General features: G+C 34.1%; 1 protein-coding gene across 1 annotated transcript; it reads left to right on the top strand.

Annotated features, from left to right (window-relative positions):
- The first annotated feature begins 5519 nt into the window (after window positions 1–5519).
- LOC143058668 (uncharacterized) lies at window positions 5520–12080 on the top strand. The gene is made up of 4 exons (XM_076232131.1): window positions 5520–7147; window positions 8224–8392; window positions 8757–8901; window positions 11670–12080. Exons 2-4 carry the CDS (start codon window positions 8301–8303, stop codon window positions 12045–12047), a joined length of 615 nt encoding a protein of 204 aa, XP_076088246.1. The 5' UTR covers window positions 5520–7147; window positions 8224–8300; the 3' UTR covers window positions 12048–12080.
- The last annotated feature ends 2644 nt before the right edge of the window (window positions 12081–14724 follow it).

Here is a 14724-nt window from a genome sequence, read left to right as displayed (position 1 = left end):
AAATAAGACTAGAAGTTTAAATATTTATTAGGTCAAGGTCTACCTGTCCTGAAATTTTCAATTTGCAATTTGCAAAAAAAATAATTTGTTGTGCTACTTCCAAAAAATAGAAAATATTCTGACCAGAAAAAAAACCATGTCCCCCTACAAGTTAAATGGTCCATGCCTAACTGTTATTAATGAAATCATTTAACTGTTTTGCTGTTATTGGAGCCCCTTGCCCCTTCTCAGCAGTGGACTCGAAAAATCAATATGGGAGGGGATGAGAATTGAGGATTTTTTATTGTGGCCATATTTTAACACACTAATACTATGGTACTGAGGTAATCTTCATAGTCAATGTTTCTTTCAAAGTTTAACAATGTCCAACATAATCTACCTACCTATTCTCTACCTAGCAGGGTAAAATTTTATTTTAGAAAAAGATGTATAGTAAGTACATGTATGCAAGTTTTTTCTCTTAATAAATGATTAGTTAAAAAAATTGTCTTGATCATTTTTGTCGAGCCTGCAACTTTTGTTGCAGTTAGCTTGATATAGGGATAGTGATCCGGCGGCAGAATTGAATAACTATATTTGGTACGTGCGTTCCTTGCAAGGTCCTCATGCCTGTCGGACAGTTTTCACTTGACCTCGACCTCATTTCATGGATCAGTGAACAACGTTAAATTTTCGTGGTCAAGTCCATATCTCAGATACTATAAGCAATAAGTCTAGTAGATTTGGTGTATAGAAGAACTGTAAAGTGTACATGTCCAACTGGCAGGTGTCATCTCACCTTGACCTCATTTTCATGGTTCAGTGGTTATAGTTAAGTTTTTGTGTTTTGGTCAGTTTTTCTTATACTATATGCAATAGGTCTACTAAAATTGGTGTATAGAATGATTGTAAGGTGTACATGTCTAGCTGACAGGTGTCATCTAACCTTGACCTCATTTTCATAATTCAGTGGTCAAAGTTAACTTTTTTAGTTTTGGTCTATTTTTTTAATACTTTATGCATTAGGTCAACTATATTTGGTGTATGAAAATATTTTATGATCTATATGTCGGTTACGCAGGTTTTATTTGAACTTGACCTCATTTTCACAGTCCATTGCTAAGTTTTAAGTGTTTGTGTTTTGGTCTCATTTTCTTTATTTATAAACAGTAAGTCATATATATTTGTAATATTGAAGAATTGTTAGCTGTACATGTTTGCCTGGCATGGTTCAATATGTTCAATAAGGCATTGTTTACCAGGTGAGCGATTCAGGCTCTTGAGAGCCTCTTGTATAGTTATAATGCATAAATAAATAATTGGTAGGAATCAAACATGATATGAAATATTTTTAAACGATTGTACTTAGCAACCCCCTTCAGTAGAAAATTGAACTTCCCATACCCCTATAGACCACAGATATTCAAATTATCATAACTATTCCAGGAATGTTATGTAGTAAAATGCATTGAAAGTACTAAGTAGGAATTAAACATGTTAGAAAATATTTTTAAACAGTTTCACTCAGCCATGGAAAATTGAACTCCCTACCATGGAGAACTGATGTCCCCCTATAAACTTTAGATTTTTAATTGTTATACCTTTTTCAGCCATGTTATTAAGTTATAATGCATTAAAAGAACTTGGTAGTAATTAAACATGTTAGAAAACATTTTCACTCAGCCATGGATAATTGAAAAACCCTTCAATGGAAAACTGAACTTCCCATCCCCCTACAGACCTCAGATTGGCATAACTATTCCAGTAATGTTATGTAGTTATAATGCATTGAAAGTACTTCGTAGGAATTAAACATGTTAGAAAATACTTTTAAACATTTTCACTCAGCCATGGAAAATTGATCCCCCTACCATGGAAAACTGAACTTGCCTTTAGACATCAGATTTTAAATTGTCATAACTATTCAAGCAATGTTATATAGTTATATAATGTACTGGATCGATCTGGTTGAGTTTTTATTCCCCGAGGGTATGACCAGCCCAGTACTCAGCATTTCTGTTTTGACATGAATTATCATTGATATGGTCATAATTATAGATTAACTGTTTACAAAACTTTCAACTTTGGAAATACTAACTTAAAGGCTTGTCTGTCCCAGGAATAAATTACCTTAGCTGTATTTGGCAAAACTTTTAGGCATGTTTGGTCCCAAATACTGTGCAACTTCGTATTTTATTTGGCCTTTTCAACTGTTGTTTTTATTCGAGCGTAACTGATGAGTCTTTTGTAACGCGCGTCTGGAGCATAAACAAAATTTCAATCCTGGTATCTATGATGAGTTTATTGATAAGTACCTGGTAGGAATTAAACACGAGAAAGCATTTTTATACATTTTTACTCAGGCATGGAAAATTTAACCCACTACTATGCAAAACGGAACCCCCCTAAAGTATGCTAACTATAGACCTCATATTTTCAAATTATCATAGCTATTCCAAGTCTGTCATATATTTATAAGTAATTGGTAGGAATAAAACATGTTAGAAAATATTTCTAAACACATGTACTTTGCCATAGAAAATTGAACCCCCTATTGACCTCTGATTTTCAAAATGTCATAGCTATCCCAGCTATGTTATACAGTAATTATGCATTAAAAAAATGGTTTGAACAAAACGTGTTTTGTTTTTACCTAGCAATGGAAAATGGAACCCACCTCTATAATTCTTCTTTATATAGTTATAATATTTAACCTAATGTACACTTGGCATTCGTTTATTAATAAAGGACAAACAGGGGGTCAATTTTCTAGGAGGAGGGTCAATTTCCCGCTATGTAAAAAATTGATCGCGGTTTCAAATTTCAGGTTGTTCAATTTGCCATATGACAGTCTGTGTTGGGACCAATACAAATAGTATTTGAAAATAATTTTACACTTTATGGGCAGTTTATTTGCAGACAATGACCATTTTAATAATATTGTATGTTTAAAACAGGGAATAAATTACTGCGGAAATATGAGCTTAATAAATATCCCAATGAGATATTATAGGTTTCACTTCTGTATATATGGAAAATGCATTTTCCCATAGTTACTCCTTTAACGGGCTGAAACTGTGCCACTTTTACTATGAAAAAATACATGTCCTAGAAGGGAAAGATGACATGAACTACTATTTTTATAAAGGTCAAAACATATGGTTGTACAGCATATTTTCAACATGTACATGTATGTGCCTTGAACTTGTAAGTATTTAAACGTACACTAAAATTATGTACTACCCCTCCCTCTACTTTAAGTTTTCCTCAGAATTTAATTTTACCATTATCTAACTGCATTTATCCTGGTAAAATTCCCAAGTTGCGTCTCTATGAGATGAAACATGGAGATCAAATCTGGGAGCAAGTAGGTAAACAAAACAAAATATATATGGATATTAATCATCTCACAAAAGAGGCGTAATTGGAGAAGCAGCTGTGTTTATAAAATGCAATATGTAGGTGTTAACTTTCAGGTTGCAATGTCGCTCTATCAAATACTAGTCCTAATAGCATTCCCAAATTGAAGGCAGTCATTGCTAAACAAATACACATGTTCGTAAAACGGTATCAATATCTTTAAAAGGAAAAAACAAACAGAGTTAATCGTGAATTTTTAATCGAGGACAGTACTGTCAGTCAATTTAGTAAGCATGGTTACTTTTTCTTTGCCTGTATCCATTTTAATCCATTTCCTGCAGATTCTTAGGACAATTTATTTCTACGTGGACCTTGTTTAATATCATAATGTTCCTAATGAAATATTGCACCAAAGATATATCAATGAGCATTGTTGACGTTCTGTATTATGATACGTTGATTATGTTTAATTGTTACAAGATCCAATTTGTCCATTAACGTTCATTAAATTCCACATCTTAGTTTGGTTAGTGACATGTACGTTTTATCCTCTTTTGTCAATCTGGAAGAATTAGTAAAATAAAGATACATGAAAGGGTTGTTCGGTCGTAAGACGATTTCTTTAGTTTTATACATATGATTATGAAGTAGAATTCTGTTAACATGGTTAACGAAAAGAAAGAAAAATGAATTAATAAGAACAATATCGACTAATCTCAAAGAATCGATGATGTGTACACCGTATGGGTAGTTTTTTTTTAATAAAAGATAAAGATAGCGAAGAAAAGTGTTATTACCACAATAAAAGTGAAGTTCGTCGCTGCCCTTGACATTTTTTGATGATACATCTATAGTATTTAAATATGAGAAGACCTCATTTTTGTGTGTCGCTTCTCGTCCTTCCACAATAAATTTATCATCATGCGTTTGTATCCTAAAGGTACCATGCAAAATCGCATTTGTCATCCTCGCTCATTATTATTCTGTTTTGGTTATATTGGGAGAAAAACGAAAATAAAGCCGTCCGGATATTGTTTCCTTCATCGGGCTGAATTTAAGTCATAGACAAGACTTCCGTTTAGGACTGTTTAAAATTACACATATTAAGTACTTGGGGACAGGAAATAAATTTCGCGTTTTCTGTATACTATGAACATACATATACTATTTATACTGTGTATGTTCTTTTTAAATACAAGTTTACTATTCACGGCGGTCACTGATATATCATATACAGAGTCTCTATCTGAGACGACTATATGCTATAGTAGTCCCAGGTCTCTATATAATATATCAGTGACCGCCGTGGATAGTAAACTTGGAATTGGTATTAAATATCAAATACTTTATTCATAGTATATGTATGTTCATAGTATAAAAAAAAACAAAAAAAAAACAAAAGAAAACAAAAAAATACTTAAAAATAGAAAAAAAAATAACGGATTTTGGAAAAAAGGGGGAGGGCTGGGATCTCTCGGAAGAAGGCAAAAAGAAACTTGAAGTGCACTATCAGAACTTTGATAAGCACGTCCGCCCTAAATCAAACAAGATCTATTCACGATACAAATTTTAAAGCCGTGTACAAAATGACATTGACACTTTCGAAGAATACCTCACCGACCTTAAAATATTGGTAAAAGATTGTGGTTATGCAACGCCAGAAGAAATGGTCCGTGATGCCGTTGTTTTTGGAACTAAAGATCACAAAGTTCGTGAACAATGCATCACCGAAGGGTCCGAACTATCGTTAGAAAAAGCTATCAATTTCGCAAGAACGTATGAACTTTCTAAAGCACAATTAAAAGCTATGGAAAGCGAAGATAAAATCATCAACCTGTTGAACAAACAAGGATCAAGATCAAACAAATTAACATCAGGTAAAAAGGATGGCAAGCAATACACACCACAAATGGGACCACCTCAAAATAACAAGGGGCAATCACCCAATTTCGCAAACAAATGTAAAAACTGTGGAGGTAAACATGAGCGTAGAAAATGTCCTGCATTTGGGAAACAGTGCAACAAGTGCCAGAAATATAACCACTTTGCGTCCGTAGCTTTCAGCTAGACAGAGGTGCGAAGTGTAAAGTGCTTTCCCTGCACAAACTGAAAACCATTTGTTCGCATCCTATCATCACAAAACAAGTATCACCAATCCGTACATACTCCGGACACATCATTGACACTATTGGAGTAATCAATCTTAGTTGTAGCTATAAATGCCAGGAACATGCCGTGAAATTTCATATTGTAGATCGTAATGTACAATCCGTCATAGGTGACAAAACATGCGAAGCGATGAAACTCCTAAAGCGCATACATGTAATCACTCATACAAGCACGCCGCAAGAAACGACAAAAACATTTTTACAAGAAAAACTTGAACAACAATATGGAGATTTGTTCACAGGCCTATGATGTCTACCAGGACCACATAAGATACGCATCAAAAAACTATAGCACCAGTTTTACACGCACCGCGTAAGATATCAATAGCTATCAAAAGCAAAGTTTAACCTACACTTGACCGTATGGAGGACATTAGTGTAATCTTCAAACAGCAAGTAGCTACACAATAGGTTAACTGAATGGTAACTGTCATTAAACCAAACGGCAAAATTCGAATCTGCATTGATCCACGTGAATTAAACAAGGCCATATTACGTGAACATTATCCGTTAAAAACCGTAGAAGTAATATCGCAAATGCCGAATGCTAAGGTCTTTAGTAAACTGGATGCCACCACAAGGATTTTGGCATATTCAACTAGACGAACCTAGCTCAAAGCTATGCACATTTAATACACCATTTGGACGCTATGGATTTGCTCGTTTACCTTTTGGAATAAATTCAGCATCGGAAGTATTCCAGAAAATTGTGTCTGAAATGGTATCCGACATAGAAGCAGCAGAAGCAATACTCGACGACATTCTTATCTGGGGATCAGACCAAAAAGAATATGATATGCGTCTTAATCATGTTCTTGATCTAGACAGAGCGCGATAATACAACTTGAAATCAAGTGCTGGAAAATGCGAAATCACCAAACCGGAAGTAACATACGTTGGACACCGTCTAACTAGTGAAGGCGTGAAACCAGACCCAGAAAAATGCGAGCAGTCAATTAAATGTCCAAACCGGAGTGCGTCAAGGATCTTCAAACCTTCAGGAGTTTTATTCAATATCTTGGCAAGTTTATGCCAAATATGTCAACACTCAGTGCACCGTTAAGAACACTCCTAGGATGGGATGAAATACAAGAAACTAGCTTTCAAAGGTTGAAAGAAATGGCAACAAATGCACCACTGCTTCAATTCTACGCTCCGAACAAACCGCTTACACTCAGTGTTGATGCTAGTTCAAAAGGACTTGGAGCTGTATTGATACAAAATCAGAAACCAGTTGCGTATGCATCACGTCTTACTCAAACACAACAACGATATCCACAGATCGAGAAAGAAACTCTTGCAATTGTTTATGGATGTAATAAATTCTACGAGTATGTATATGGACGCCGAGTTCAAATGGAGACAGATCATAAACAGCTCCAATCAATCTTCCTGAAACCGCTTCACCACCTAGATTACAGAGACTTTTAATAGCATTAGAAAAGTATTATCAACAGTACGGTTGTATATAAATATCGGTCCTTTGGGTCATGGTCATTACCAAATCTACAATGAGTTGTGACTGATATTATATGTCTCGCTTTCACTAGTGCTGTGTGTACAGAGAACAAGCAGACCATAGTGGAGGAAAGATTTAATTTCGTTGTGATAACAACAGCATCACATGAACTGGGACACTGGTAAGCCCTATATAGTATTGTTTTGTGATGGGCTAAGAGTCTTTCATTTTCAATACATTTGCTCCTGTTTTAATTGGAATACTTGCATAGTTACGATTACTAACTTAGGTAAGTATTCTTATCAAATTCTGTAATGCTTATTTATAAACCAGATTTATCTGTTATCGTCTGTTTATATTGTACATAGAGTATTACAGGCACGTATCGAAATAAACCACGTCCTCTAACCCAAAATGAAATATACATAGTCTCCACGCGGTTGCTTTTAACCAATCACATTCCTAGAAGGGTATACAAAATTAAATTAAGAGTAATACAAGCACGTAATATTGTTTAAACTAATGTAATATACTGGTATTGATTGATCTGAGTGGATAATCATCAGGGTAAAATGCTTACTTCAGATGTACCTAACTGTACAGCTAAGAGATCATGCTGCCATTCCGAATTTATTAGTAATTCAAGAAAATCACATTACTCACTAGAGGGACCATGAGGCTGATGGTCTAAGCAGTTCATTTACAGAATATAGAGGCTGGGAATTAGAACCCCGCACGTGGCAGATGCATTCGATTCATCTTTTCCTGCAGAAGTTCCGTGGTTCTCTCCTTGCACCGGCTTCCTTCATTAATAAAACTGATTGCCAAGTTATAACTAACAATAAATGACATTTCTATCCTTAAAATCGAATGTTTGTAAAATTTTATTCCCATCTGAAGCGTTCACAAAGCCCAAAACGTCTTTGCCCTTTTGCTCATATATTGTTTAAATATTACATTGGAATTGAATTTTATATGCTATGTTGGTTGTTTCTTTTTTGCAATCGAAGCATTTGCCAATGGTTGAACTTTCAACCCAATGCATTGTGAAAATTTCAGATTTTCGTTTAGGACTAAGGATTGCTGTTTGTAGACGAAAAAAAGATAACCCACTTATTTTAAAAAAAAATATTAATTTTTCAGTAAACATACACGTAACACTTGACAATGTATGTAAATGAAAACGTATACATATATTAGGTGTATAAACATCCAGAAAATATATTTTTACAATGCTTAAATAATTATTTTTTGTAGTTTGAGCGCAAATCATGACGTGTCTGGAAACCTGTGTAGTCCATCTGACGCATATATAATTGCACCATCTAGCTAGTATGCCACAACAAGGAGCCATTGCAGCTCATCCTTGGATATTCTCTACGTGTTCTTCACAATATTTTACCTCATACATCGATCAACTGGATTCGTAAATTTTAATAAGTATTAGATGCGAAATAAACTGCAGCGACAGATTACTATAACCGGACATCATATTTGTTAACTTGTCATGATTCAAGCTTGAAATTGTTAGTTTCGTATGTTAAAACTTGATCGTGAATAGAATATGTCAATAAGAAATATTCCGAAAAATACACACACAAAAGGACATATAATGGTCAATGTACGTCCCTTGCCCAGTATAATTTTAATAGTTATGTATGTTTCATAGTGCAGAACATTTCTGAAATATGGTCAATGTATTGTTTTCGAATATGTGAAAAATAAGGGAAAATATATTTAGAAAAATTGAATGATATTCAAAATGAATATGGCAATCTTCATATTTATAGGGCTAATAACAATTGTTTGAAGACTTTAAGTCCAAGTTTTGACCCGACAGCAAAGTCTCTTTATGACCAGTTTCGGGCAGGACAAGTATATAATGCAGATAGTCAATGTGTACAGCTGCACGGAGATGGATCATACTTGTGCAGGGTAAATAATAATACAATTAGGAAACGACCATTTAACTTCAAGCGGGATTTTGGTTTTTTTTTTCTAAAACAATGTTCTGATCCCTAATGTGATGAGACATTTTGTTTGTGGTCAAGCAGATGACAAAAAATGTTCTGAACCCAGATGTTCACCATACCTTATAATGTTAGATTTAATTGAAAGTGTCAATAAAAATGTTCGAGCCTCGCCCCCCCCCCCCCCCCCAAAAAAATCGGATTCGGACAAAAACCATAAACCCCCTCCTCTTGAAATTAAATGGTTGCTCCCTTACTTGATACACAACAGTTAGTTATTTTCGCAATATTCATGCGACTAAAATGTATTGCAAATTGTTCTGATTGATGTTCATTTGTGAAATGAGTTGCAATTGCAGTTTAATTGAATTCCTCGTCGTTCTGCCCAAATTGAATTATTGAAATTAGTATCGAACATTTATAGACCATTTAAGCTAAAACTTAAATCGAAAAAATAGCAAAACCAACTTAACAAATACCCGTTTCACAAATGATATCGGATATGTTCCTTACGTCGTAATTACAATCCCCTTCCCCTTCATGAATGTGACCTACCGAATAAGACTATTTACCGGATTTGTTATCACATAAGCAACACGACGTGTGCCACATGTGGAGCAGGATCTGCTTACCCTTCCGGAGTGCCTGCGATCACCCCTAGTTTTTTGTCGGGGTTCGTGTTGTTTATTCTTTAGTTTTCTATGTTGTGTCATTTGTGCTGTTGTTTGTTTGTCTTTTTCATTTTAGCCATGGCGTTGTCAGTTTGTTTTAGATTTATGAGTTTGACTGTCCCTTTGGTATCTTTCGTCCCTCTTTTTTAACAAAACCTTCACGTTTAACGGATTACAGAAAACTTTGATTGATTCTTATTCACTTAACGTAATATTAGCGCAAAACGATACACCTTTTTAACACACAAGATTTTAAGTTACCTTAATTAAGAATGCTCAAAACCGTATATCTTAAATTGTTTTACGTATTTTATAAAATTATCAATAGCTTTATGAATACGTTTACAAAGTCCGTAAAAAATGTATTAAACTGAAAAGTGTAAAACAATTTAAAAACAGGAAGACCAATGGTCTAATCTATATAAAAAAATAGAAACAAAAAATGCTTATAAACCGCATCAACAAACGACAGCCACAGAACAACAGGTGCCTGAAGTTTATGTTGGCGTTCTCAGTATGTCGTATATCTCTACAAACAAATCCACATCTTGTTAAAAAGAAGGGACAAACAAATTGCTAGTTCATTTAAAACAGACAACACACAAGAATACGACGTAAAGACAAACTACAATAACAAAACATGGACAGAAAGTACTTACTACGATTGAGAAACAAGAATACATACAAAAACCGATGATGAACTCGGATTTTCCAGAAGGGTATAATAAGCAGTCCCTATTCCACTAGTATAAGTATTAAAAAACATCTTTTCAAAACACCATATAAAACTAATGGTTGAGTAGCAAACAATCACTTAATACATTGTATTAATATGGATGTTACGGGAGAGTAAACATGTCATGCTACAATTAGTCTATTAAAATCCTCGTGTTGCGTATGGAAATGAAAATCCTAATGATAAATCGTATTGATTTTGATGATTGCATTTGAGGGAACTTGACATTGAATTTCTACATACTTTTAAAGTGTTTCTTATCGAAGGTCACATTCTTAGTCTTAATTTTGACGATTGTGTTCCAGAATTTGTAAAACAAAACCAGTACTCGAACAATCAGTACGATATAAATTTATGATGTGATATTTTTAAAAACTAAATCACAGTCCGGTATTGTTTATCGCTCATCTGAGTGCGTGTTGTAATACATAGTAATGATTACAAAATGTGGTTTAAATTTCTGTAAAATTATTAGAATTGAAAATGGAAATTGGAATGTATCAAAGAGACCACAACCCGATCGAAGAGAAAAAAACAGTTTAAGGTGGTACCTAACACTACAGGGAGATAACTCTTTAAAATCATCTAAACGTTTTAATTACGTTGTGTTGTTAAGGGAATATTAAGCTTCTCAATGATCAAAATGAGTGTTTGTCAAATTGCTATATTACCAGTGTAATTTTTCTGATAAAATGGTTTGTTCAAATTTTAGAATTTTTTACATTTTTGTCAAAGGATCAAAGTAAATACTTTATCAAAATTTTATGAAAATTAAACGAAATTTAGTGAAAGTGTTGGGTACCACCTTAATAGTTTGTTTACTAGAACTGAAAAAAACTAAGGTTGTTTAACCTCCGGGAAAAGATTGCTTTTTACCGTATTTTGCATAATCGTTTGGAATTTTCGATTTTGAATGTCCAACTTTTTATTTGATGAAGCCTTTTGATTCTTTTGATTTGAGCGCCACTGATGAGTGTCGAGTAGACGAAACACACATCTGGCAAACTAAATCTTAAGCCTTGTATCTTTGATGGGTTATAAATATAATTCCAGCAAAAGAACAAATAAACATGCATCCGAAAGTGAAATTACTATCTTTCATTTACTAGTAGTCATTCCCTAGATATCAATTTCAATGTCTGTTATGTTGATAGCTGATTTTTGAAAAAATAAATTAAAGACTATCCTTTACGGAATAAACATTTTAGTCTTACAAGCATAACTATCAATTTAATCGTCGAAAAGCTGTAAAAGTGAACAATGTTTTTTAACTAGAATTATACTATAATAATAGTGATTTTGTAATAAAAATGAACTCTATTGCAGACAACTGTTCATATGGTGACAGGAACGGTATTTTATTCAGTAACCTTGGTTGGACATGCGCAGATGCGTATGCTAACAATCCAGGCCTCAATCCATACAACAATGGCAGACACTACAACACCTCAAGAAATAACGACCAACACTTCAACAACTTCAAATGTTGCAACAACACCAAGATCATCAACAACTGAACAGGACGACACTACATCGGCTACAACTCCGACAACAAAACCTGAAATGCCAACACATTATGTAACAACTAAAGGTGTGATTACAACAACGGAATTAACAACGACACCTGAAGAAACATCAATATTAAAAACAGAACATGTTAAAACTACTACAACTGTTCCAATCACAACGGCCCAAAAGTTTTGACAACCAAAGCTGTGACTTTAACAACAGATTCAACACCGACAGACAAAGTTTCATTAGTGTCAACAGACCCAATCAGCAGCCAGAGACATCTTCCGTCAATGTAACTGATGTTGAAGATAATATTTTTGATATTATAGGTATGTTAACAATGTTAATTTGATTACTTCATGATAAAAGTCCTGATATTTTAAACGTTGCTTTATATCACAACTCTGATTTTGGAGATTTTTATTTGAGAGGGCCCTCATGGGGTTTTTGATTATGTGATTACTTGGCCGTTTTTTTAATGATTATTTGATTATTAAGCCAAATATTTCATGATTATTTGATTACCTAGGACTGTATTTTTAGTTTATGATTATTTGATTACTAAAGATAAGCAAATATTTAATGATTATGTGATTATATTGGCAAAAAAATGGTGCTTATGTGATTACTAGGACCCCCCCATGAGGGGCCTCATTTGATTTTTGTACGACTGAACATCGCTGATTTGCATTACTTTTGAATAACAGCAATGTTTGGTTTTTTACTGTTGACAGGCTTTTGTTAGCTCTTGGACGTTTGTTTTAGGTTTGATTTACAATTATTTTTGTATCATTTATTGAAGAGACAATAATTGTTAAAATGTGAATCTGGTGCAGTATTATTTAACAGTAAATAGAATCATTATAACTTGTCGCCTTTTTTAGGGATGGCATCAAAAGATCGATGTAGGATAAAAAACTTAAATCAAATAGTTTGGGGGGGGGGGGGTAAAATTCTGCAAGTTTTGTATATCTAAAATCGATTTTTACATATATCTCTATTGGTAAATCAATTTTTCCCAAATTAAGTTAAGAGGGGGGTGGGTCAGTGAAAAAACTATGTGAATTAAGTTTGTTATCCTACATTGAACTTTTGATGTCGTCCCTTATGTTATACAGCTAACAATATATTGAACTAATACATCAAATAAGAAAACTTTTCGGTCATATTGCAGACCCAGTCGTGATAGGAGTAGGAATTGCAGTGATTAGTTTGCAGAGGCGGATTTAGGGGGGGGGGCAGGGGGCCCGGGCCCCCCCCCCTTTTTGGGAAAAATTTTGGTTACTTATATAGGGAATCATTGAAGCGTGACTGGAGCGGGCCCCCTCTTAGGTCAGTCAGTGGGCCCCCACTTATGTAAATTTCTGGATCCGCCACTGGTTTGACCATCCTTGGCATTGTTATAGGTTGTCTAACAGTGTACCATAGAAGACAGGGAAAACCCTCTAAATACCACAGTCGGAATTCAAAGGATTTTAAAAGGTCTTCAGAGGTATGAATTGGATTCATTTTACACAGATGCATGACTTTTGTCATAGTAGTCACATTTTGAACAACGGGAATGTTTAACACATTGTTATTTTCGAAGAGCATCCTATGTTACTATGTTACTAGACTAACTAAAGTATAATTTGGATTGATAATTGTGACCGACACACTAAAACATGAAATATGTCGATATAAACCTAGGAGGCACATCTTGTTAATTAACAAACACGTTGATTAAGCTGTAAAAACTCTATCATAATTAAGATCTTTAATGCTCATCGACTTTGAACTTGGTTTAACTTTTTTTATGCGTCACTAATGAGTCTTTTGTAGACGAAACGCGCGTATGTCATGCTAATTTGTACTTTTTTTTTACTTATTTAAAAATCGATAAGCTTTCAAATTCTTGCTTTCTCCCTAGAAATGTTCACATGGTTACTGACTCGAAGAAGGTAAAGCATATACAAACGTACAAATATTTCCTTATATGCATACATAAAAATTCAGAATATCGTTCACTGTAGGTTCATCGGTTTGACACTACAGTTCGTCGCAAGCGAAATCTGGAAATATTGCAAAGCATCAAAATAAAATCATTGCCGTGATTGAAATCACTTTTGATATTACTTTACGCTAATTTGATGAATGTCTTTTGTTTCAGCCCGATTATTTTGCATACGACAAAATACGACCGGTATTAAATGTGAAAAACTAATTAAATTTTCTTATTTGTACAAATTCATTCAAGTACACATATTATAAAACACTACAGACTGTATACAAATATGGACATACAATTGAGAATTGAAATGGGGAATGTGTCAAAGAGACAATAACCCGGCCGATGGGCAGAAAACAGCAGAAGGCCACCAATGGATCTTCAACACAGCGAGAAAATCCCAACCCAGAGGCGGGCTTCAACAGGCACCAAAACAAGTTGTTTACAGTTAAAATAAAATGGACATCACACTAAACTCCAAAACATATAAATAAACGAAATATAAAAAAACCATACAAGACTTAACGAAGGCCAGAGGCTCCTGACTTGGGACAGGCGCAAAAATATGTACTACTGCGTATACATTTTAGCGCATAACATATCATCGTATGATATTCATTGTCAACAGGAAGCTATAGTAAAAATGTACCGAGCGCATGGGTGAGAAGAAAACAAGACATAAAATTAAAAGTTCAAATATAGGACGATTTTGTATAATTGCCAAAACAACAACTATCTACCAAAGACCAAATGACGTAGAAGTAAGCAATTATCTATATAATTTCTTATGGTGTTCTTTCATTTTTAGCGATTGGCATTCTGCACATTCTTTAACAAGATTTATAAAGACAAAATCTTTCTTTTTTTTATTGTCATTTGCCT

The sequence above is a fragment of the Mytilus galloprovincialis genome, chromosome 14, assembly GCF_965363235.1.
Source record: "Mytilus galloprovincialis chromosome 14, xbMytGall1.hap1.1, whole genome shotgun sequence".
In the NCBI taxonomy this organism is placed as follows: domain Eukaryota; kingdom Metazoa; phylum Mollusca; class Bivalvia; order Mytilida; family Mytilidae; genus Mytilus; species Mytilus galloprovincialis.
Note: the sequence above shows the minus strand (reverse complement) of the source record. Positions and strands in the feature narration are given on the sequence as shown.

Coding starts and splice junctions, on each gene's coding strand:
- LOC143058668 (XM_076232131.1), top strand. CDS start 8,301: ATGCCACAACAAGGAGCCATTGCAGCTCATCCTTGGATATTCTCTACG. Junction 8,393..8,756: donor TACATCGATCAACTGGATTC/GTAAATTTTAAT, acceptor TCATATTTATAG/GGCTAATAACAATTGTTTGA. Junction 8,902..11,669: donor ATGGATCATACTTGTGCAGG/GTAAATAATAAT, acceptor ACTCTATTGCAG/ACAACTGTTCATATGGTGAC.